Source organism: Engraulis encrasicolus, chromosome 10, assembly GCF_034702125.1.
Source record: "Engraulis encrasicolus isolate BLACKSEA-1 chromosome 10, IST_EnEncr_1.0, whole genome shotgun sequence".
In the NCBI taxonomy this organism is placed as follows: Eukaryota; Metazoa; Chordata; class Actinopteri; order Clupeiformes; family Engraulidae; genus Engraulis; species Engraulis encrasicolus.
This window is the reverse complement of record NC_085866.1, coordinates 6,213,515-6,240,556: the sequence shown is the minus strand read 5'-3', so window position 1 is coordinate 6,240,556 and position 27,042 is coordinate 6,213,515. Positions and strand designations below refer to the sequence as shown.

The 27,042-nt window shown below is 42.7% G+C and overlaps 1 protein-coding gene across 1 annotated transcript in view; it reads right to left on the bottom strand.

Moving 5' to 3' along the window:
* Window positions 1–18,836, bottom strand: part of LOC134456427 (kelch domain-containing protein 8B-like) — an 85,863-nt gene extending 67,027 nt beyond the window's left edge. Inside the window, exons 1-2 of the mRNA XM_063207789.1 lie at window positions 18,781–18,836; window positions 7,981–10,837 (exon numbers count right to left, since the gene is read on the bottom strand). Coding sequence (XP_063063859.1) covers window positions 7,981–8,371 — 391 coding nt within the window. The 5' untranslated portion in view covers window positions 8,372–10,837; window positions 18,781–18,836. The remainder of the gene's footprint in view (window positions 1–7,980; window positions 10,838–18,780) is intronic.
* Window positions 18,837–27,042: the final 8,206 nt, after the last annotated feature.

The following is a 27,042-nucleotide window of genomic DNA, read 5'->3' as shown; positions in this document are numbered from 1 at the left end:
CCCACACGCGTCGCACACACTAATTCATACACACACATGCCCACACAAAAAGACAGACAAACACACACTTTCTACACAAATATAAATGTGTGCACGCACACACACACACCAACACACACCATGTCATCGCCAGATTTGCCACCTTATAATCTTGCCTGTGACGAGGACAGTGAGTCATTCTTTCCTCTCCTTCAATGCATTTTGGTCCCCAAGTCAGGTCACGACGGGCGGAGGGATAAGTTACAACAAGCAGAAAAAGATTTCTCCCTCCCACATACGGATAACCTGCTGCAGATCCCCTGAACATTAAAGCTACTATACAATACCTGACATACACTACAACACTGACACTGGACAGCAATGCCACTGATCACTGTTATCTATTGTAATCAAACTTAATGCGAGTCATGTATCCATCCTAGCAGACAATAACAATCACTTAGTCAACACAACAAACAATAACAGCAATAATATGAGCATTGCAACAAACATTAATAATAGAGGTGCTCCGATTGCTCGGCTGCCGATCATGACCGGCCGATAATGGCCAAAAATAGCCTGATCGGTGATCGGAAAAACATGCCGATCAAAAAACCGATCGAGAGATATTAAATTCCTCACGCAACCATTTGCCTTTACACCTGGCGCTGCATGTAGGCGCTGGCTCTGCACAGCTGCAACTGCACCAAAAGAAGGCATCTTTGCTTGTCTATAACTTTTCGCCATTCCCCCCTTCATTTCCACCATTCATAACCATATCTGCATCAACAATGATCTGATTTTCCGATCCATGCGCCGTTTACCTGAGTGACAATGTAATTTGCGATTGAGTACTCGCCAGTGAGCCATGTTACGTTATAACCTGTGTAGTTGCCTTGGTCAGCACGCGACAACTTCACGTTGTCAGCACAAACATGTCAATTATTGTTTTCAAAGTTGTAATTGGCAGTCAGTCGATTAGTTTGATAGTCGCTGAAACACCAAACGGCGACAGATGTGGTTAAAACTTGAGAGAGAGATTCAGAACGGTAGTGGAGCACTGCAACTGTGGACGGTGACAGAGAGGGGAGGGGCTCTCCTCACGAGGCTGCTCATTTAAAGCGACAGGTTGTTTTTTTCTCGTATGTGGAAGACTATTTGATGTAATGTTTCAGTTTCAATTCAATCTTAAATAGTTTAGTTATTCTATGCAATAACTTATACATTGATTAATACTGTAGACTGTATTACCAACACTAGTCTGAAAGATAATAATAATAATAATAATAATAATAATAATAATAATAATAGCCTAATAATAGACATGTGCAAATTAAGATTGATTGGTTTATGGGCAGAAATGGTATTCAATAAGGATAATTAATAGGCTATTAAAAAAATAGGAAATCATTTTTGTGATCGGCAATGATCGGTAATCGGCAGATAAAGATTTTTGGTGATCGGTATCGGTGATCGGACCCAAAAAATGGTGATCGGAGCACCTCTAATTAATAATAATATGAGCATCGCAACAAACAATAACAATAACATGAGTTACAAACAACAAACAATACTGCGTCCGTCATAAAAAGCAGTGACTGTGTACTCAAACTCCAAAATGTTGACCACATGCGGTGGGGTTAGGTGCCATAATTAAGCTTAGGCTTTTAAGCCGAGAGTCCTGATCCATTCTGACAGAGAGAGGAACATAACAAGCCAGAGGAAACCAAAGGGCCTAATGGGGAAAACAAACTCTTGCAGGGACACTGAAGCAAAACATGAAAATCTCTACTCCATCACATCTACTCTACTTCCAATTACAACGTTATTCCCCTTCCTCTATATTTCTCCCTGTGTGTTTCTGCCTCTTCTTTTTACTGCCTATATCTTTCTGTCACTCCATCAATCTCTCTCTGTCTCTCTGTCTCTCTCTCTCTTACCAACCGTATCTCTTTCATTTCGTGAAGTATTCACGAAAAAAAAACTATTCATTTTCGTGGTGCATTCACGTTAACTTATTGCCCGTTTTTCGTGGTTGGGCAACGAAACGCTGCCTATTCATTTGAATTGCCCGACTGCTGCCTAGCGACCCACTAGTTTGATGCCCTTTCGGTACCGTCACATGGTAATCAAACATTTCAAACAAGCAATTTAGGGTTAGGGTTAGGTTTAGGGTTAAGGTTAGGGTTAGGTTTAGGTAGGGGTGCGCGGTATGTACGGTATACTATCGTGCAAGGTATTTTTTCCCCCAAGGTATGGATTTTGTCCATACCGCTCTACCGCCATAGCGCATTGCGTCCTGCAGATGGCAGTAATAGACAACGTTTTGAACATCCACCGACTGTCTCTCGTAGTAGGCCTAGCAAAAGAATATGTGGTTGTAGAACAGAAGCACAATTTCATTTAAGCTTTAAGTGTAAAATGTATAGTTAGTGTAGTGAACTATTGTTTTAAACTGTATGTGATTTCGATTCTGGTCTCCACAATTTAATGTGAAGTGGTGTGGAAAGCAAGTTAGCAAGCTAACAGCCCAAGTCATGCTGGTGTCTGTCAACAGAAATGTGCTAAATCTATGTGCTACTGGTTGCTTTACATTTGCGCCAGCCTTACTGTATGTTACTGTGTCCAGGTGAGATAATATCATTCACGATATCTGGCTGGGTGTTAGTAACTTAGATCAGTGATTCCCAACCTTTTGTGTCTCATGTACCCCCCAAACCATTTCATTGTACCATGAGTACCCCCTAACTCATATTTTACATTGCTTTTTCTATTCCAGTGTGACTTTGCTCCATGCATTTGTTCAAATTAAATTTTCCCAAGTACCCCCTGCAGTATGCTCGCGTACCCCTAGTGGTACACGTACCCCTGGTTGGGAAACACTGACTTAGATGACTGTTCACTGTTTAAAATGTGATTTAGCGATTTCGCTAACGTTAGCATGCTAACCGCTGCTGCAGTGATAGCTGCCATTTAAATGCATTAGTTCTACAATGCATTGCTAGCTGCCTCATGTGGAAGTTCGTTTTTTTTTTAACTTTAACAATAACAGCTGAACCATTAGGCTTGGCATAATCACAGATGCAAGCACACATTTCCAAATTACCCCCAGCAACTCCAGAAATAGAAAAAAAGGTCAAATGAACGATTTATTGGATAAAATCCATGTTCAGTTTGACACCCCTCCCTTCCCTAGTTTAACCCCTTCTAGACTTGGTGAAATTGACAGTGTTGTAGCCTGCATTGCATTGCATTGCATTGCAAAATGCATTTTACATAGTTTTTGTTTGTTTTCAAAAGATTTGAATAGCAAGAATTCACACACATTCCAAAAAATGCAAATGCAAAAGTAAAAAAAAAGGTGTTTTGTACATTTTGCGACGGAATGCTTAAATTTTACACAAATGTAAAATACCGTGATATATACCGTGATATATACCGTGGCTAAAATTATACCGAGGTATACATTTTAGGCCATACCGCCCACCCCTAGGTTTAGGGTTAAGTAGGGTTAGGGTTAGGTTTAGGGTTAAGGTTAGGGTTAGGGTTAGGTTTAGGTTTAGGGTCGTATGACATAAGGCAGGGGTCCCCAACCTTTCTAGGTCTGAGGGCTACCAAGGGCTACCCGAGGGCTACTGAGGGCTACCCGAGGGCTACCAAGGGCTACCCGAGGGCTACTGAGGGCTACCCGAGGGCTACTGAGGGCTACCCGAGGGCTACTTTTGTTCAAAATCCTGTCCAAAATGATGTCTTGGCATCATTCTCAAATCACACTATTATTGAATGATAATTTGTTTATAGGTTGTAATAATCTCATATTTAAATCAAGATAAGCATTAACTGTGACTAAAATCTGGTAGTCGTCACTGTTTATTAACATCCTTGGTGGGCACCTCAGAAGCTCCTGGAGGGCTACCTGGCGCCCGCAGGCACAACGTTGGTGATGCCTGACATAAGGCGTAAGTACCGAAAGGGCGTCGAATTTAGGGATGGGATATCGGTATCGGTGTATCGGTATCGGGTTCAGATATCAACATAATTCAGAGATCGGATCAGATCGGAATTTTCTCAAAGTATCGGAATTTTCCTGATACTGACATTGAGTCAGGTGTAATGTTAATTTGAAATCATATCACTTGCATATTAGTTTTCAGGAAGGGATTATTTCTTTTTTACTTGTTGCTTTTTACTTATTAATTGTTTTCCTGTTCTTCGGACTCCCTTTTCTGACCAAATAGTCTACTTGGGCCTACCTCAAGTTCAAACCCATGCATTTATGTGGTTTTGATATTGGATCGGAGTAGTATCGGTATCGGCAGATATCCAAATTTAGATATCGAGATCGGATCGGAAGTGAAAAAATGTGTATCGGTGCATCCCTAGTCGAATTAGTGAGTCCCGAGTGTATCAGCAGTGTTCTGTCAGCACCCCCTCCCCGCCCCTGCAGACGCTTGGATAACCATAGCAGCAGTCGGGCAAATCAAATGAATAGGCAGCGTTTCGTTGCCCAACCACGAAAAACGGGCAATAACGTGAATGCACCACGAAAATTAAAGTTACTTTTTTCGTGAATACATCACGAAATGACAGAGATAGGGCTCCTCTCTCACACACACACACACACACACACACACACACACACACAAACTTGCTCTAGCACTCCCTTCCCAGCTCCACAGCACTGGCTGCAATGAGGTATCTTCAGGGGAGCGATGTGATCTTTCCTCTCTTCAATAAATGATTGGTCCTTTTCTCTCATGCTGTCACCATTAAGTGCTAGTGTGGACCTGACTGGCCATGTGGTGTCGTGCTGACACACCAGTGTCTTGGAAAGGAAATATCTGCAGTGAAGTGGAAACTGCATCAGCTGCTGCACCAGAGAAGGAACAGAGACAAATGCAGAAACAGAAAGCAGCTCCCTGCTGCAGACTTTAAAAAGGAAATTAAGTATAAATATTCAACATGCAAGAAGCAACTTTCACCCGCCCATGCAGGCAGCTGCAAAGAGTGGTGGGAGAGGGGGCGAGCTGGTGAGAAATATGAACAAGAGAGAGACAGATAGAAAGATACAGAAGATAGAATGAAAAAAAGAAAACACAATGCAAAACACCACTCTGTCTGCATTTGATGTAGCACTATGCTCTCATCTTTACTATGGCACTCCAATACAGTTCTTGTCAATATATACTCATTAGAATACGTGTGATTAGAGCTGGAAGTGGAATAACCACCACTCTGAACACTGATTTAATCACTAAAAAGCAAAGGTGATGCAGAGCTATGTAGCTAACAAACATAGCTTATAGTGGAAAACAAAGGCCATTCTCTAACAGTCAGATGCGTGTTCAGATGATAGGTACCTTATTAGCTGTTTTATGGCTGTAACTGAACAGATTCAAAACTATGATACTGAAGACACATCACTCTCCTCTATATCACTTTTCAGGTGAAAAAAAATGTTGCTGTCACTGATATGTCCTTGATCTGAACTCTGAGTGTGAACTCCAAGCGTGTCTCGTCTCATCTCCCTGGAGGTACCGGTATTTTCTGCCTCACAGAGCTAATTTACCAAACAGATGGTTAAGCAGAGTCGTCCTCCAGACAGAAAACTACACACACTGCTCCTGCAGAGAAAGTTGGCTGTCGAGGAATACTGTAAGTGTGTAACCAAAAGAGCCAAAAGAAGAAATATTGCCATGACCTTGGCAACACCCAACACCTTGAAAAGTTACAGTACAGCAGAAACCTCCTGGTCTTTAGTGGTGAGGCCATATGCTGTAAGAAGTCGTACCACCTGCCTCCATATTTAACATTCCCAGCTGGACTGACGTATGTAGAGTAATTATGTAGTAAAACCTGAATATCTCAGCTTTTAAAATGCAACGTATGTTTTTATGCGTTTTGGAGGCTAAGACCCTCATCTTGCATTAGAATGTGTTCATTCAGCTCTAACATGTCCAAATTTCTAATAAAAACTCAAATCTGAGCCTGAATGCAGCGTCTACTGTACAGTATGCCGCTCAAGACGCCTAGGGGTCATTCCACGCCAAATCAACAAGAGCCCGAACACTTAGGTCTCAAAAAATTCTGAAAATATTACTGAGTGTACCCATGGTACTTAAGAGAAACACTGTTACTTTATTTGAATGTAAGATGTATACTCTCCATGGTACAGCCAATTTCACTGGGGGAGGGGGGTGCCCATTTTGTTCACACTCTTTTTTTTGTCAAAGTTCACAAGCCCGTAGCTCAATAACTAAACCATGTAGGAAGCTCAAATTTGGCATGCTGGTACATAGATAGGAATAGTGTTTTGCAAAACTGTCAGTTTTGGTCTGTATGATCCTGCATCGTCATAGCATTCCCTCAAAGATGATACAAATTGTACTGGAGTTTTTGGCTGTGCTCTGTTTAGGCCTTCAGAAGACATATTTGTGCCCAACATAGCCTCATGATTTTTTCCCCTTGTAGATACAAGTAGAAACACTGCCATAAAAATATATAAATAGAAAGGAAACCCCATCAGTGTTTGACCAGAAGACCTCACAAGTCTGACAAATCATTTTGGGTGTCATTTTCAGAGCACCAGAACACCTTGTGGGATTGTCCACAGATTTTTATTTTATTTTTTTCTTCATTCTCCATGAAGTCTTCTTTTTAAAAATGCCAATGAGACTTGTCTTATGTGATGTTTTCGTGTTTAATTTCCACCCTGAACATGGGCAAAATGCAAAAAGAGAGCAACATGATTTCGATAACATTTAATGTAAAGACTAAATAATCAAATGCACATTTTGTCCAGACATGATCACCCGAGAGTCCCTGTGCAGGGGTGCAGGTATCCCTTTCAATTTCAATGATTTCAGGAGCGTTCAATGTGGGAGCCGGTTCGCACACCAAAAGAGACAGTAGGTCAGGCACAAAGAGTCATGTCGTTACTTTTTTTGACCAGCAGATGGCAGCGGAAGAAACGCATAGAAAACATATTGCTTTCAATGTGCATGTTGCCCATGTTCAGGTTGGAGATTAAAAAGGAAAACGTCACATAAGACAAGTCTCATTGGCATTTTTAAAAAGAAGAATTCATGGAGAATGAAGAAAAAAATAAAATAAAAATCTGTGGACAATCCCACAAGGGGTTCTGGAGCTCTGAAAATGACGCCCAAAATGATTTGTCAGACTTGTGAGGTCTTCTGGTCAAAGACTGATGGGGTTTCCTTTCTATTTATAGCTTTTTATGAGAGTGTTCCTACTTGTCTCTACAAGGGGGGAAATTCATGAGGCTATGTTGGGAACAAATATGTCTTCTGAAGGCCATAACAGAGCACAGCCAAAAACTCCAGTACAATTTGTATCATATTTGAGGGAATGCTATGACGATGCAGGATCATACAGACCAAAACTGACAGTTTTGCAACAAACTATTCATATCTATGTACCAGCATGCCAAATCTGAGCTTCCTACATGGTTTAGTTATTGAGCTACGGGCTTGTGAACTTTGACAAAAAAAAGTGTGTGAACAAAATGGGCACCCCCCTCCCCCAGTGAAATTGGCTGTACCATGGAGAGTATACATCTTACATTCAAATAAAGTAACAGTGTTTCTCTTAAGTACCATGGGTACACTCAGTAATATTTTCAGAATTTTTTGAGACCTAACTGTTCGGGCTCTTGTTGATTTGGCGTGGAATGACGCCTAGGTCAATGCAGCTTTTACGCAGCATCAGGCTTCAATGGGTTAATAACAGTCTTCTCCAACTGGCATTTTTGGGGCTTTTTCTTCCCCCTGCTCTTTCACCCTTTCAAACATTTCCCACTTTAATAAATGTCTTCTGCATACATTCCCCCAGGATATTAAGCTTACAGTATTTCCCAAGTCTCCTCATTAGAGAAGTGTAATAAGACATAACACGATATTGCACAGCAGGAAGATTCATCATCCACAGCACAGCCAAAGCCACAATCAGAATAAAAGTCAAAGCCATGTGGCATCTTCTTACCTTTCTCCACTGCTGTGATGCCCATGGACGGCTGCCCCAGTCCGGCCTTCCTCTCCCATCTCCCCTCGTCGATGCAGTACGCCTCCACTGACGCCAGGGGGCTCTGCTGAGCGTCCATGCCCCCCATGACCACCAGCTGGCCCCCCAGGGCCACGGCCGAGGCCCCGGCGCGGGCTGTGGGCAGCGGGGGCAGCGTGCTCCAGCACAGGCTCTCCAGGTCCAGGACCTCCGCGGTGTCCAGGGACAGGCCGGTCTCACTGCAGCCACCCAGCACGTAGAGCCGGCCGTCGTGGAGCACCGGAGTGCAGTAGACCCGGCGCGTGGGCATGGGCGGGAACACCTCCCAGTGCAGAGACTTGACGGGGGTCAGAGCCATCTCGGGGATGGGCATGACTCCTGGGCAGGGTGGTGGTGGCAGCAGCGATGGGGCATAGCACAGCAGCAGGCACCGCAAATGGGAGCACAGCGGGCACAGTAGGGTGGGTTAGTGGTAGGAGAACACGGATGAGGTGGGCAGGAATAGATGGAGGCGGAATAAAAAAACAGCAGGGGATGAAATTGTCCCAAAATGCCCTAAAATATCGGTGGAAGAGAGGTCTAGGGAGGTTATCAGAGTGACTGCAGGGGGAATTCTGCTAAACACTCCAGTCACTCTTCAGTGCTTTGGGCTCAGAGTCAGTGTGACGTTTGTGTGCATGGTTTGTGTGTGTGTGTTGGTGTGTGCGTGTAGGCGTGCAATGCAACTGAGTGGATGTGTGGGTGGATCGCCTGAGGTCGAAATTTAATGTCAGTTCGATGCCTCTCTGACTCCAGATGTTTTATTCAGTTTTTCTGACTGTTTCCTTTTTAAAAGCCATCTGGTGAACTCGGCTATTGCTCTTTATGGGATAAACTTTCCTCCCCAAAATCAACTTTTACTGGCAGATAGAAAACAAATCACTGCAGTGTATCTGCACTCCACGTTCCCTATAGGCATGTCTGGAACGTACTTCCTTCCAAACCTGCCTGTGTACTTCTATCTTCTGCAAACATACAGTCTGTGTGTGTAATATGCTTGTCTGTGTGTGGTGTGTGTAGGGACTTAAAAGTAATTCCTTCCAAATGTCAGGGACCCGCAAGGAAGCGTTTTCTGTAGTATATAAGACGTCCAGAGAGCTGCAAAATAATCACTGTGGTGCGAAAGCCTCCTCAGAGCTGCCGATAATCCAGGGGCACGACAGCCCAGAGACCCAGAGAGCCATCATTAAGTCCCTCCGTCAATGGCAATTACCTCGCCCCCAGCCCCCAGCTCCGAATCCAATCTACACAGTGGAAACAACGGTGGAGAGTATGAGAGAGAGAGAGAGAGAGAGAGAGAGAGCAAGAGAGAGAAAAAAAGAGAAAGAGAGAGAACAAGAGATGGAGAGGAAGGAAGGAAGGAAGGAAGGAAGGAAGGAAGGAAGGAAGGAAGGAAGGAAGGAAGGAAGGAAATGTTCTATGTCCTTCAAATGAACCGTGGCCTCAAGAGTAACGAGAAGGAGTCGCAATTACCTGACGTGAGGTCATGGGAGAGAGAAAAAGGAACGCAAAAATATTTCCCTTAATTAGTGTGGAAAGTCAACTCCCAGAATGCCTCTGTCAAGCAGGGCAAGTCGACTAGCCTTTATATTCCCTGAGGCGGTGGGGTCAGACATTCTATACTGCCTGCCCTCCGAGCTCCTCCGGCGTTTGAGACAGAGGTCCTCACGTCCTTTGGAAATAAATGTCGAGGGTGGAAAGCAACCTTTTCACCCGAATGATTCAATGGCCAGGTCAGTGACATTTACTGAAGCTGGGGTGAGGTGAGGGTGGGGGCATGGGGCATGTGTGGGCATGCGTGTCTGAAGCGGAGAGAGAGAGAGAGAGAGATAGACAGACAGACAGACAGACAGACAGAGAGAAAGGACAAGAAAGGGGGTGGAAGCCTGAGGGACAAAGTGAGAGAGGGAGAGAGACAGATAGAGTGACAGGGAATCAGAAAGAAGAAAATCTCAGAGGGGCAGACGATTTGGCCTCTCCAAAGGTCACCGCATGTCAAGGGACCCTCAGCCCAGAGCAGAGCAGAGAATTAGCAGGCGAGAGAAGGCAATTACACGACCAATAATATGGAGAGACACATGAGCACACAGAGGTTAGCACACAGAATTGGTGTCTGAGAAAGAAATGAGAAATGAAGAAATGTCTGAGAAAGGAAGACAAGGGAGAGAGAGAGAGAGAGAGTGAAAAACAGAGTGTGTGTGAGGGAAATGGAGCAAATGAATGAATGCACGTAAGTAAGAATAATGTAACTGGGAAAACAGTCCCACTCCAGATGGGTCCTCTGCCGCCTGCCTCCTCCTTAATTGGGTTCGGTGGTTAATCCGGAGCTTGACATCAGCGGCGGCCCGTTGCCCGTAGCCTGTTCCGCACCCCTCTATCCTCCAGGGGTCAGGGTAGAGGAAGAAGCAGACTTGTCTAGCGGCCTAATGATTAACAACACACACAGGTGGGCCAAATCCAGACCTGCACTGGGTATTCCACAAGAGGTCAAAGAGGCCGAGCACAATCAGGTGAGAGAGCAGGGGAAGAGGACCAGACAGGATTTCCTTCCAGTTTAGATGTGTGCCCTGAATGATGATGGTAATGGCGAGTAGGCTCCTCTGTGACTGTCAGGACTTCCTCCTTTTCTCTTTCACCCCTTCTTCCTTTTTTCCCCCTCAGGCTTTCCTTCGCTGTCTCTCTCTCCCAGGAGGAAGAGGTGATCTGAGGTGTATCAGCTCTGGGCCTCTCGGGACTGAGCAGAGGGCTGGTGTGCAGAGAGGTCCTCAAGGAAAAGGGAAGAGTTGATTTCTGTCTCCCCCTGGAACACAAAGAGAATACAAAACACAAATATAAACAAATATCGTATCACCAATACTGCATACTGTATGATAACATGTATACTTTCATACATAACAAACTTTCCATTTTGTACATGTTCATATACCGTACTTTCAATAAGAAGAAGAAGAAAAGAAGAAGAAGACAGAAACACAATATTGACCGTTGCTAAACAAATCCATTCAAGGCTGGTCATGTATATTTACAAATCAACAGCCACAGTTGTTTGATTGTACAGATGCCTGCCATTCTGCAATTCCATCCATCAACCAAACCATAGTACATGTGTTTAGGGGAAGATTTTTCAAATTTAAAGCAATCAAACCAATATTCTACAAGGCACAGAAAAATGGCCAGCAAGACAATGGAGAGCAATGAAAATGCCATAGAATGAAAATGCCATATAGTGAAAATGCCATAGAATACCACGTTGTCAGAGCATGTTCATCTATGAGGACTTTTGATGCTGGAAATGCTTAATAGAAGCAATGCTGAACAAAACATTGTAGGGAATTGTAACGAAATTGTCAAACTAACTATGCGGGTAGAGTTTGTACAACAGTAAAGGTTGAGCAACCCATGAACATCCTACTGCTCAGTTGAGAGTAAAATACCTTTAAAAGGATGTCCCTGTTGTTGTTAAATAATAAAACAAAGACATTCGTTGAGACATAATTGCAGCTTGTCAGACCTGTTTTGCAATGCCTTTCCAACTGCCTATTATACTGTGAAGCATACATTATTACCAGGGCGCTAAATTAACTTTTTTCATCACCAGCCAAAATGGCTGGTAGATGTTAACCTTACTGGCCAAACACACAATCTCCTATGGGTTGAAGTGGCTAGTAAGTTGGTCTTTTCGACCTACCAAACTGAAATTTCACCAGCATTTGGCTAGTTGGCTGGTGTTAATTTAGAGCCCTGATTATTACAACATTGTATTAGGCTTCTCCCAGGTAACTCAACATTCATTCAGTATAAATACTGGCCTTTATATCCCCTTATATCCCTTTAGAGATAAAATTACAGTGGGTGATTCTCACGAAACGTGCAACAAAGGTGTTTTGACAACCATTTTTTCAAAATGCTTTTTTGGTTGAATTTCTTTTTGAATCAGTTACATCAAAGTGTACAGTTACTAAGCACAATAATATCAACTTACCTGACAACTTTTTAAAACACATTTTTTAACGTTTTATAGGTCCATGTCTGCTAAAATGCTCATTACCGCAATTTTTTTCTTTCATGAAATGTATTAGGACACTTAATTGTTCTAGCAGTTGTGTTCATTGAATATTGATAGTTGTACTAGGGGCTACATAAAACACTCAAAAAAGTTTTTTTTCTTATTATTTTAGTTAAGAATTTTACCATTTTACCTCATTACCGCAATAGGATCATTTGTTTTCCTCTTTAATTTTAGAATACATCAGTGAAAACCTACAATTTCGGTCCAAAAATATACTGAAGTGAAAGAAACATGAAAGGTACTGTGTTCATAAAAAATATACATGAATACAGTTTTCCTTTAGTACTTTTTTTTCCAATTAAGTGCTCATTTCGGTAATGAGGGATACGTTTCGGTAATGAGAATGAGTTTTCGGTAATGAGAATAAGGAGAAATAAATTGAACTAAAGCCAAATATTAGTAAATGATGTGTTATTTGTTTTTATTATTAGCACAACGACAGAGCCTCCAGGGCAGAACTAATCAAATGACACCTAATAAGATGATAAATATATTCTATATAAAACCATTCATTAAGCTACTGAAGGATATTGGGATTCAAGACTTAACCCAGCCAAATATGACACATTTTGTAAAGGAATCTTAGAAAATACATTTGCAATACAATTAAGTTATATTCAGGGGAACTAGAGAAGGTGGGCGGCGCCACTCGCGATGTCACGCGGGGGGAGGTGTTGGCGGGGTTTGATGTCACGCACGGCACGAATACTGTTTCGGGGGTTTGGGGGGGGGGGGTTGAATAATAACAAAGCTGTGTAGAACTGGAAAATATGTATTTATTGACCTGCCATATCAAAACTATTTACAGAAGCTGAAAAGAAAAATGTAACAAAAAGTGCAGTGCAGGTGGTTTACATTAACGAAAAAGAGAAACCAAATGGAGTGCAAAATTGACTGGCTACCTATGACTACCTATGGCACATTTTGCAAGTCTTGTCCTTGCAGGCCATCCTGCATTTTTTTTTTTTTTTTTTTTAGGGAACGTAGCCAAGGCGGGGGTGGGGTTTAGTCAAGGCGGCCGCCTTGATAAGAAAGCGCTGGGGGAAAGCCTGATAGTACAAGGAGTGAAGGCCAAGGGGTGCACTCTGAAGTTAAGAAAGCCCATTGGGAAACTCCAACTCCCATTGTCATTGTGACACAGCACTCTACAGCACACAAGTGAACACTGCACACTGCACACAACGAAATTGCATTTATGCCTCACCCGTGCAAGGGGGCAGCCCTCAGTGGCGCCCCATGGGGAGCAGTGCGGTGGGACGGTACCATGCTCAGGGTACCTCAGTCATGGAGGAGGATGGGGGAGAGCACTGGTTGATTACTCCCCTCACCAACCTGGTGGGTCGGGAGTCGAACCGGCAACCTCTGGGATGCAAGTCTGACGCCCTAACCGCTCACCCATGACTGCCCTTTATAGTTATAGTTATAGTTATAGTTCGTCCATCATCAAAACACCGGAGGGTAGCCACCTGATGACCCCAATGAAGCGCATACATCCCACTCCTCATCCCCACCCTGAATATGATATCACAACTCACCACTGATCTCTCCAGCCAAAAATCTATAGTGGACCAGAAATCTAAATCTGTTATGAGAAGGGAAATCATGTCGCAGTGCGAGGTCGTGCACTGGACTTTTTTTCTGACTCGGCGCGCACCGGCAACTAGGAAGTAGGAAGTAGAAGGAACAGGAGATGACTAGAGTAGGTTGTATGGTATGCCGGTTCGGTACACCTTGATTTTAGGGTCACAGTTCGGTACATTTTCGGTACAGTATCACCATAATACTGTCCGGACCAAAGCCGGAATTCACTATGAACGTTATGTGTTATGAAATATCACTGAACACCACTAACTGTTTGAGTTGCACATTGCACACTAATGGCAGTCAGGGCATCAGACTCCTGATTCCTGACCCGCTAGTGATCTCCCCCATCCTCCTCCATGACTGAGGTACCCTGAGCATGGTACTTCTCCCGTTCGGGTGCTATTGGGGATGAGGCATAAATGCGGGTGAGGCATAACTACCATTCTGTTGTGTGCAATGTGCAGTGTTCATGTGTGTGCTGTGGAGCGCTGGATCATGACAATGGGAGTTGTAGTTTCCCAAGTGGGCTTTCACTTCACTCAAATTTTTTAAAAAGAAAAAGTGTTGGTTTTCAGGACAATATCAGACATGCCCATAATTAGTATAGGGTGCATGAAAAACAAAATTAAAACGTTGCAAAATCCTGCTCTTCTCTTGCAGTATTGTTCCTTTGAACTACCTTATCTTCCTTTTCATTTTCTAGCATGTTTGATACTTGTCAAAAGGTGGCACAATAGACTTGGAATTTTGAATTGCTGTTAATGGGCATTTTCAGCTAAATCAGTGCAAAGTGCATTTTGAGGCTGTTTTGATCCCGTTACCTTTACACTTACCCAGGACATCAAGAACTCACAGCATGACTAAAAGATGGGTACATGGGTGTTTGAGCATGGCTTAAGGATCAGAGTATGGGGGCTGAAACCTTCCTAAAGGCTGCAAAAAACATGCATGAGGAGTTTCTAATTTGGGAAAGGTAACTAGAGCATTCCTCCAAATGATTCTTCTTACTAGTTTTGATTGAAATATTCTAAAAACTAATACTTCTCGCTGAATTCGCTAAATAGGCCTATTCACTGCTATTTCAAATGCCAAGCCTTTTGTGTCACCCTTTAACAAAGATCAAATTGGATCCAAAACTTAGATTTTGGAAGGAAGTCAAGTTAGTAAAGGATACTTAAATACTCAAACCCACTAGGGTATGACAACCAAACACAGGAAGCAAAAAAATCTGTCAATTTCTGGAAAAGCACATGGACTTGAAGTGAGTCGATTTTGTCTCCCAACTTGTTCCCTTTTTGCCATCTACGCAATCTGACAACTTCACTGCGAGTGCTGGGTTCGTTGTTTGCCATTGCCTTTGCATTGGGTGACATCACTAGGCAGTTTGATTATTTTTTTTGCATCAAAGGACCACATTTCGAGGGTGGAATATTGATTCATGGATTGGCATATGAGCAAGAATTAAGTTGCTACTTGCTCTCAATGAACTTTCACAACAGGGTTTCTGGCCCATAGTCGATTGTTGTTCTTCCAAGGGTGGGACAAAATATAAATGTCACCACAACATTTGCCAGAAAGGATGAGAACAGAAAAAATGGTCTATGAACAACACCTGTATGACCACTCAATTTAGCTTATGTAATGTATAGGGAGATGATCACTTTTACAGACAAACCCCCATTAGAGCTATTGCATATGTTAGGCATTTACTTTTGCTTTGTTTACTTACAATATTGTATTTCGAATATTGATTCAATACAATTGCATATTTTAACCCGAAATGGATGCGATGTCACTTAACACTTTCATCAAGTGCTTTAACTGTAATTAAGTGACATAGTGACAATATTTATACTGCAAAAATATAATTTGTATTTAAGGTTGCAGTTGCATGTTTAAAAATGTAAATAAATAAAAAGCGAAATGGATATATGTCATGAAAATATATTCTAAATGTAAATAACCATAGAGTCTCATTACCGAAATTGACAATCCTCATTACCGAAAGGTACTTAAAACATTGCGGTAATGAGAATGTGTATTGCGGTAATGAGATGGCTCAGCACAATAATGCTAACTGTAACTTGAGTAATTATGACATAGCTAATTCATGACCATTGTTGAATTCTGAAAAGGAATACCCTATTACCAAGCAAGTTTAAAATGAAAAAATCTTTTTCATTTTGAAATATTGACTAATTTCGGTAATGAGAACCACTTTTGTCGTATTTGCATATTTTTGAGACAAATTGTGACATTTTACAGGCACAAACAATAAGGCTGACTAATCATGTAGCCATCTTGAATCTCCTGTTGGTACACATCAATTGTAGGTAGTTTCAGCTCATATTGAAATTCTGATGGCTTTTAATTGTAGCTCTGAAATATATTGCGGTAATGAGAAGAAAAACTTGGGGACACGATCTTTTCTTGAAATATTCATTAGTGTTCATTATTTAATTTGCCAACAAGGAACACTTAATGAAACTTCAGACATAGACCAACGCTCTTGTAGTGTCATTTACGTATTTTTAATTGTTTTATTATGTTTTAACCTAATTCAAAGACCAGAAATTTTGGTCGGGACACATTTCGGTAATGAGAATTTGCCTATAAAATGCATAAAAAGTGGAAAATAAAAATAACATTTTTTTAAATGAACTAGTGTGCCAGAAAGTACACGTCTTGCTCTACAGTAATGTATATTATCAAAAGAATCCCTGTCATATTTAACCATTAAAACCTCATTGCCATTGATTTTTTTAGCTTCGTGAGAATCACCCCAGTGGGAAGAAACTGTAGACTCTGTACAACGGCAAAGACAAGGCCTGTTCAGCTGCACCGCTAATGAATGAGATAGCACTACCAAGCAGAGCAACGTAAAGTAAAGCAAGTAAAGTATTCATTGGCATAACATCAGGATTTTGATTATGGATATGGACAGCAGAGTGATGGCTATGGAATATAATAAAGAGACACCGAAGTAACCATGTGCGTAAATGGCCAATATGTTGAATGAATGAACTTTAAAGGATTCTGCAGAAAGATATTTCCTCTTCTGATGTCCACAATCAGATCACTATTCCATCATTTAAAATCAATTATGATTTTATTATGCTACCTATTCCCAGGTATCTAATAGTGTCATACAAAAAATCTTAAATATTAACCTTAAAGGGACACTGTGCAGGAAATGGTCAAAAAAGGTACTGCAACTATGCTGCTAATTGAAACTGGGCTGCCTATTGCCAAATTTGATCTTTACATGAAAGTTTACTAAGTAATAAACACATATTTTCTAGTATGGTTCAAGTACAGTCATTTTTGCAGCTAAAAATGGCTATTTTTGGAAATTCAAAATGGCGAACCATGGAGAAGATCCCCCTTTTCATGTATGAAAAATGTAATTTTTCCAGTCATAATGAATACTTAGAATTTGATGGTGGTGGTAAGTATTCATGAAAAAGGTAACACTAGTGAATGGGCAGCATGAATTCTGGAAATAAACAACTAAAAATCTCACACAGTGTCCCTTTAAATATTAACCTTGAATAAATCCTTCAGTCTCTTTTAACCCCATGCCAGGATATGTGAAGGACATGTAGGACATTGAGATGAGATAAACGAAATGGCTTTGGCAGGCTGTCCTCACTGCTGCACGGTACACCTGTTTGCAAAAATGCTCAGAAAGAACAAACTCCTCTAAGAAAAAGGTGTTAGTCTCTGAAATGCAACTATCCCTCAGACTTGCACCTGATTCGTGAAGCATGGGCAGGTGGATATTGCCACAACAGGCCATTTGGTTCAAGAAGAATCTTTTTTTTCACACCTGCCCCTCAAATCTTCGCCTTTGGTGGAGAGTTCTAACCTGGCTCTCACGATGGTTGCGAGCTCACGAAGTTTAACAAAGATGCACGAAGCACGAAGGGTCTGCGTGAGAGCCAGGCTAGGAGATATCATCATTAGGACCAATCCAGCTGAGTGAAGCGAAACATATCCACCAGCATATTTACACTTACACTCTACCAATTGTATGCCCCAAAGTGTTTCTAAACACCTTTTCCCGAAGCCAACTGCTGGGTAGCTTCGGCCTTTCAGCAGATTTCCTTTGATGTGCACATCTTGGGCCAAAAGAAATCAATAGGCCTACGCACCATTCAACTCAGTCTTTCAAAGCAGAGATTCACTCACGTTAAGTGTAACAGTAATCCTTTTTCCATCCAATATAAAGTCGCTTTAAAATAATGCGCATTAAAAAGTTGATGCGACACAAGTGATGGAAAAGCGGTTAAGTCGCTTCAACGCCAGCTTTGTCGACCTCATTTATATCGCTCTAAAAAGGTGGATTGGCTAGAGATAAGTCGACATAAAATTGATGGAAAAGCAATCTAAACTCTCTCTGAAAGCGTTAAAGCGATGTAGGAAGTTTGTACAAGCGCACTGCTGTGTTATTATATGCGCGAGAATTTAAATAAAATCGACACAGGGGACAAGTCGCTTCAGAATTGGATGGAAAAAGGATTAGTGTTAACAGTGTGGAAGTGTGTGGATTTATTTCTACTATCCTCCATGATGCTACAATATAACATTAAGTTAAGTATTGTGGTGTAATTTGCTTATACTGTTGATATATTCGTGCATGAATACCATTCTTTTACCATTCCAGGTGTCAAAATGCTAATCAGAGGCAGTGGAGAAAATATGAGACCAAAGACCTCGTCAAATTGTCCTAAATCAAATGCTATCCAGGCAGCTAAAAAAAACTCCATAAGAAAAAAAAAATCCACACTGAGAGTGAAGTTTTTTGTGATTTAAGGAAGATTGTGAAACTGAAAAATACCTACATTCGTATGAATCCATTTCTTATGTTAATTAAATATTCAAATAACCATTGACGAATAAACGGCATTGTCATGATGCACGGACCATATTGACTTCAACATTAGAGCTTTGCTAACAGGCTAAATCGGTCTATGCGGTAAATACCTACATGGGACGACGACAAAAAACAAATTATGACGCTAGAATTCTGTTAAATTAGTTAACTCGGGGACATGTATCATATCAAATGAAATATATTAATAACTTACAGGGATTTCCTTTTTAACTGTTTAGTTGAACAACGAATTCAGCTGGTTTCCATGTACCGTAGCTTTGGTTAACTGTCAAATTACAGAACTATTCTGAACATTCTAAGTCTCGCGGCTGGCGGGTACAAAAGTAAACAATTGTCAAAATAAAAGTATGACATTATAAAGCCTGGTGTAGCCAGCCCAGAACAGTACTTATTTAGCTTTAATTTCAAAGTCAGCCATTACAGCTCTGATGCCACAACAACAACAAATGAAGACCACATCACCCTCCACCAGCTCTTTTTTTGGTTTTCGTTTTTGTCATTTTTTGTCTCTGCCACTGTCTCTCTCCTCTCCACTGTAGATTTATTTTGTCCTCTTCTCTCCTCTCCATGATGCCAGGCTTCACATCTCAGTGGCGAGGAGTCCACAGGAGGGGAGGTGAAAGGGGAGGCTGGAGGGGTGCCAAACACAAGCAGTAAGGGGGCTCCTGGCCTTTGGTCCTCCCCAGTCCACAGACCGCAACCGCCCCCACACAGTCTCCTCCATCCCTCCACAGGTCCCCCTCCCTGCCAGCTGGTGTGTGACAGACTCCAGCATGTACATGTCACTTTAATCAGCCTTTGCTCTCCCTGCATGACATACGTACCTGTCTGAGCAGCAGGTGAGGTCCCCCACCACCATAACCACCATAACTACTACCAACACCTCCACCACCATAACCACCACTGCTAACAAGAGTTCCTCCACAGCAGCCTGTCACACTGTACTCCCCTACATCTAAACCACTGCCCCTTTCAATGAGATAGGTGTTTTTCCAGGTTTTCCCCATGGATGCTTATGCATGCCTGCATGTGAGCGTGCATTACTGATGGACAAAACTGCCTCTGTCGCCATATTATATCCATTTACGACAGGTGACAATCAATCCCCAATTTATCTTGATGTGTTTTTGGTCTCTTATCGACAGCGATGGCAGCTGCGCTCAAACCAAATCAGCAGTGCTACAGGCTGGGTGAACATTGCAATGCTTGAAATAGTCAACCAGAGACACTAGTTACATAATACCAGGACTGTAGTACTCGAGTCCGGACTCGGCCCGAGTCCGGTCTCAAGTCCATTTTTTTATGGACTTGGACTTGTCTCGGACTCGGTATTGTTTGGACTCGGACTTGGACTCGACAATGGTCTTGCCAAATTAGGCTTTTGGACTCGCCGGGTTTGTCATCATAGATTGTAAAGTGGAGCTTGAAATCCAATAACAAACAAGTTTGTCTTCACATCCATGCCATATAGGTTATCTTCTAAGGTCCACACTATTGACATTCATCCTTTCATTGTTAAACACTGACCGACATGTGACTCGGACTTGACTTGGACTCTAATCTTTTTGGACTCGGTCTTGTCTCGGACTCGAACCTCTTTGGACTCGGACTTGTCTCGGACTTGACTAGTACTGGTCTTGGACTTGTCTTGGACTCTACAGGTACAAAGGTGGACTTGACTACAGCCCTGCATAATACAGTATTGTTTTACCATGCTGAGACTGCGTTGGCAGCTTATGATTAAGTAATGACAGGTAAGGGCACAGAGCAGCATATATATAACTTATGTAAGCCATCTTACTGGATACGGTAAACTTCACATCCTCTCTCTCCAACGAAAAGAACACTACTTGCATATTCTAGTCTATATTATAAAGATCACTGGCGTATATGTCAATATAGACATCAATGGAATAAACACATTATGAGGAAGGTTAAAATCACATCTGTAATAAATTAATTATTACAACTCTCTACACTATGGTGTAGTTACAGTGTAACATTGGCAGCATGTAGGGCCTGTTTGTGTTACCAAAAAGTTACTTAAAGTGACTTTGGAGAGTGAGATTGACAGTATTCTAAGAAGTTATTGATACTGATTTAAATTGAAAATGACTGAGACAAAGCTCAAGGTCTGTGTGTGTGTGTGTGTGTGTGTGTGTGTGTGTGTGTGTGTGTGTGTGTGTGTGTGTGTGTGTGTGTGTGTGTGTGTACCTGTGTGTGCCTGTGGGACCCGAGGAGAGGTGAGTGAGGAGGGATAATGAATGCAGCTGATTAGCATTGCAGAGTGCTGTGTGATCATGCTGTCCTGAGTGTGTGTGAGTGCAGAGTGGTGTGTGATCATGCTGTCATGAGTGTGTGTGCACAGAGTGGTGTGTGATCATGCTGTAATGAGTGTGTGTGAGTGCAGAGTGGTGTGTGATCATGCCGTCATGAGTGTGTGTGCAGAGTGGTGTGTGATCATGCCGTCATGAGTGTGTGTGAGTGTGCAGAGTGGTGTGTGATCTTGCTGTCATGAGTGTGTGTGTGCAGAGTGGTGTGTGATCATGCTGTGATGAGTGTGTGTGTGCAGAGCGGTGTGTGATCATGCTGTGATTACATATGGATGTGACACTGGGGTCAGGTACACAATGAAGGAGCGCCTCAGTCACGGCACACGAGCACAAGCACACACACACACACACACACACACACACACACACACACACACACACACAGGCTAAAAATGAAAAAGAAGGATTATTCACACATGGCCATCTCAAGATTCCATCTTTCTTATCGTAGCACACACACCACAGCACAGCACAAATTATAAGTATGCACACTCTCACACAGACACATAAACAGATACAAACACAGAAGTAAGTTACAAAGCTATGGAGCCAAACGGTCAAGGATGAGAAAAATAATCAAGAAAAATAACTTTGCAAAGTGAGATCACACTTTCTTGACACTTCCTGGAAAATATTATCTGGTCTGTCCTGAGTGCCGTACATAGCAAACGAAACAATACAAAGAAAATTAAATGCCAGTGTCATACTAAAGCTTAAAAACAAACTGGAAACCCTGATATGACTAGTGGTGCACTACTGATATGACTATTGTAGCTTTTAGATGTTGCTTGGTCTGACAAGGACCCCATAGACAGGATACTGTCAAGGGTATGGATCAACGGTCAGTCTGTCAAATGTCTGTGTTATAGATACAGATACGGTATAATCAAATCTAATCCTATTATGTATGCGTAGCATTTGTTCTCATAGGATGTGGAATTTTTCCCAAACCATGAAAAGTGCAGAAAAGATTCCCTGATCTGGTAGAACTAATTGTTGTTTTGCGTTCAAGGCAGCTTCCAACACACGCACACAGTCCCCAGGGTTGCTGCGAGGGAGCCCAACTCGTGCTGGCCCTGGCCCTGGCACTGACACAGCGTCCAATAATATCTGTGATTTGACACAGCAAACTCAGCCATGACAGTCTCAGAGGGGCTCTGTAAACATTCGAGAACCAATGTAAAAGCAAAGCAAACAAAAATGCTTATAGCAATTCAAGAAAGACTTTTAAAAAAGTATTTTGCCCTTATTCTTGACAGGACAGTGAAGGACAGATAGGAAATGAGTGGGGAGAGAGAGGCGGCCAGGGATCTGCAAATGACCTCGGGCCAGAATCGAACCCGGGTCACAGGCTGGGCCTCCAGAAAGAGTTTTGTGTTGTTGTTTGTTGTATGTGAAGTGGGCTGTCTGCACTACAGACTGTTATCCGAGGCCACTTTTTCATATTGTCCTCCCAATCCGTCAGCATAGTGACACTGGTTACACTGTCATTTTTCAATATGATGGCCCTTGCTGCCACATATTTACAATGTTTTCATTTGTTGTTTTAAAATTGTCACGCCAGCTAGCTAACAAGGAGTCGTAACCAGGGCATAAATAAGCGGAAATTACATCCCTTTTCTGTGCAAGGCATCATAGGAGCTAGGAATGAGGTGGATTCAGTGATGCAACAGAGGAGAACACAAAGACATGCGAGCTATGCAAACATCAGTCAAAGAAATGTACAGTATATAGGCAAGCGATGAGTGTATGTTGTACTCAGAATAGTGTGTGAAGAATATGGATGTCTTCCCAAGAGCTGTACCATAAGAAGGGTCACAGAAGAGCAGTCACAGGCCTTCAGGGAGGGAATCTTAGAGTATTTGTGTCACACAATTTATGCGCAGGGAGGTACAGCTCCTTTGACAGTTTGGCAAAGAAAACACAAGACAGTATTTGTTCCAGTTCAGTGGCACCAGGGAAATTCATTTGGGCACTAGTGTCAACTGATCCTGTCGGTTTCCACAGGGAGCAACAGGGGAGAGGAAAAAAGTCCCTGTTGGAAGTGGTTTGCTCAATGTTGTGCTTAAAATGCTCAATTCTGTGGGCTAATAAAGTAGAACAAACTCCACTTACAAACAAATACTGACTTGGTGCTATTTCCAGGCTGAAAGGTTTAAAGCAGTGATCCTCAACCTTTTTTGAACAAACGCCCCCTTGGCCTTGTCACAAGCTTCCCTACTCCCCCTTAAACTCATCAAAAGCCTGACAAGGCCCCCCCTTAGTATCAAAAAATGAATTGTACCAATGCCCCCCCAATGGCAACTAAGCACTGACCCCTCTCAGCTGTATGCTTCTCAACACCCCCTATAGGGCGCTGTACCGCCCCCGCTGAGAAACACTAGTTTAAAGGGACAAGGAGTGCTGTGATTTCGGGTTGTAGGTTGTTACAAAATGCTGGTGTTCCAAGGCTTCTGAAAAGAGAGGCAGGGCAGATGTCTGCCAAACATCAAACCTTGCTTTGCTTGTTTATTCCCCCACTCAATATTTCAGCATGCCTTCCCCTGCGCTGCAAATTCAATCTGAAATTTTGATGTTGGGCTGTCATTTATGATTCATATCACTGCAACACATCTCATATACACACACCCATGTGTCTGACTGAGAATACACCTGTGTCCCAGAGATGGACTTTCCATTAGGCAAACCTAGGCAATTGCCTATAGGGCCTGACCAAATCCTCCATAGGGGCCCCAACTGTCACACCAGTCGTAAACCGTAAACACACAACAAACAGGTTTGATGTTAATGTGTCACTTATGTAAAGTAATTGAAGATATATGAAACAAAACACTAAAATAGCACCAGGGTTCTAGCTAGCGCAAAAGTGCGTGGCGGCCCGTTACGCTCTAATTTTGGACCGTGACGCTTATTTTGGACCGTTACGCTTATTTTCAATACAGCGTAACGGCATTTTGTCTGTATTATGTAGGCTACAGCCAGATCAATGCCACATCGCCCTTCTGCCAAACCTGACACATGTCATACTCACTGTATTTAAATGACAATATAGCACTCTACTACTACTACCAGCCTACTATTTTTATTTGTCGCGGGGTTTTGACTGCTTTTATTAATCTCTGTGACAAGCGTATGAAACAACAACAAATGCACGTGTAGCATTGTTTCTCCAAAGCGTAGTTGCCAACCTGTTAGCAGTGTCAGCAGTAGTGCTGGGTTCGTTACTTGTTACCATACAAACAAATCAGGAGACATTGGGCGCTAAGCGCTGACATTGGGAGTTGACACTATTCGAAAGAGGACGAAGTAGGTGGGAGAAGACGTGACATCTCCGTAACGGTGAGAGGCACTTTTTTCTAAGCTTGCCGGTTGACATAGCGTGACTACAAAAAAAACCCGCATTCGTAGCAAAAGGAGCGTCTTCTGTGGCTAGGCTAATTGCATGCGAAAGGCACCCGGCACCAGTCCTGTGGTTTTAGGACGCGCAAGCTGTACAATAGCGCGAGCTCGGAAAATGTGTCAAACTGCACTTGTCTCGGAATCGGATCACTCGGACATTGATATGCCCTATTATTAAATGCACACACGGTTCACAGTGCTCCTCAACGTTTTCAAAACTAGTGCAACTGTGAGAAGGAGGGGACACCGCGACCTCTCTCTTCCTCTTAATAGATCTCTATTTGCGCGTATGCGCCCGAGAGAGGGAGTCATATTTACCTCTCCAATCGCAAAAGTTCACAGACAACGGTGTTTCGTTACCAACTTTTTAGTAGTAACTCGTTAGGCCTACACTACTTTTATCAGAAAAAAGTAGTTACATTACTGCAACCCAACACTGATAATTTACCTTTTAGGTACCCCTAGAATGGCCTATTTTTTACCTTAAAATGTCAAAAACTCCGCACCGCGGATGGGGGGAAACCCCCCTTCCGCACCAACCCCCCCCTCTCGGTCGCTTCGCTCCCTCGACCGATACGCTATAATTTCATCCTAGCTAGAACCCTGAGCACCAAAACACTAGGGATGGCACAAACCGCACCGAAAACCGAAACCGTACAATTCACACACATACCGAACCGAACCGTGCAATCCGTGACAAACCGCAATTCATGTACTGCCCAGAAAAATATGTAAAACAGAGATTCTAGGAGTATCTCATCCAATCTCTCTGATTAAAACATTAGCGTATGAGACCAATCAGAGGATGACATAATTAACATCACACCGTTTTCACATTATAAGCCTATACAAACCATATGTAGGACATTTAGTGATAAGTCAGATTCTATTAGCCAATTGAAAGAGGGCATTTGGAACGCTCAGACAGCGCACATCAGCTGACGACAGTTTAAGTGCAAGCGCAGGTTAGCACAAGAGGCAGTTCTCAGACTGCAAAAGGTCAAATTCAACTTGCGCATCATCACTTTATAACTGCAGTTGTATAGGCCTACATATTGTTTAATACTCCCAGTGCACCATTTATCATGAACTAAAAAAAAAGAACCGTAGAGAACCGAAAACCGTGAACTTGACACCGTGATATGAACCGAACCGTGAATTTTGTGAACCGTACCACCCCTACAAAACACATAATTGTACGTATGTCTATATAATGACTTTTGAAGGTCCCATGTTTATATTTCACCTAGGGCCCCAAAAATGGCTTGATCCACGCCTGGTATGCCCACTACCTTCACCCCTTCCATCTCCAACAACACCTCCCTTGTCGGCTTTACCTGCCCCTGCTGCTTCGCACCCCGACTCGTCACCCTCTCCACAGACAGACAGACAAACGGGCAGACACGCAGTATCTCAGCCTAAACAACGGATCCAGCATCACCTCTAATTACAGGCAGGCAGGCAGACAGACAGACAGACAGAAATCAGCAGCAAAGGCATCCAGGGCTGGACTTGGGTCAAAAACAACCCGGGCATTTTGGCATAGACCAGCCCGTAACATTATACTATCTGCATTAAAGATGGAGTAATGGGCTTCCCCATCTCAATTGAAAGAAAACCAAATTGAACAAAGAAACAAACATACAAACCAAATACAAAAGCATCGGCCCCTGAGGACTGTTGCCCCACCAGGAAAATGCCCTGTATGCCAGATTACCAGTTCAGCCCTGGCGGCATCTACACTTCACCAACAGACCTGTCCTGCATTTCCTCAACTTTTCCAGAGACAGATGGATAAACAGATAGACAAGCTGACAGACAGCATCGCTGCTCCACCCACATACCCTTCACTTCTACAGCTTTTAGCCCCTGGCAACATCCAGACTCCCAGAGACCTTGAATGAACCAGAGCTGAGGTGCACTAGGCCTGTGCTAATACAAACACAGAGGTGAACTAGGCTACCTGTGCTAATACAAACACAGAGGTGAACTAGGCTGCCTGTGCTAATACAAACACAGAGGTGAGTGTGGCTGCCTGTGCTCATACAAACACAGAGGTGAACTAGGCTGCCTGTGCTAATACAAACACAGAGGTGTGTGTGGCTGCTGCATATGTCAGGATCTGTGATGTAGTTCACTAACAATTTACTAAACTCATTCCTCAGTCAAAAAACACAGATGCTTGTTTGAACACAAACTACTGGGCTACTGGAGACATTGAGAAAGGACTAGCTCCGAAACTGTTTCTCCAGTTAACCTCAGACTTCTGTTGTTAAATTTCGGCTTCAATACACTTTTTCACACAAGCCCTGTGTGCGCCTCCTTTTTTCTATTATCTTGAGTGATCACTACTTTTTGGGAGTTCATGCACCAAGCAATACACGGGTGTTAAGTGCAGGCGCAGACGCCGACCTTTGTTGGTCTTTTGTCATTCATTGTTTGAAAACAAACACATGCTCTGTCTCTGTCTTACTCTGATTCTCTGATACATCTTATTCATTCTCTCTCCCACAAACACAACCCACACCCACTCTGTTCTCTCTGTCTCTCACAAACACACAAACTTTGAGTCCCATTCTGAAGTCTCTCTCTCTCTCTCTCTCTCTCTCTCTCTCTCTCTCTTTCACACACACACACACACACACACACACACACACACACACACACACACACACACACACACACACACACACACACACACAATACTGTGGCAGTCATTAAAG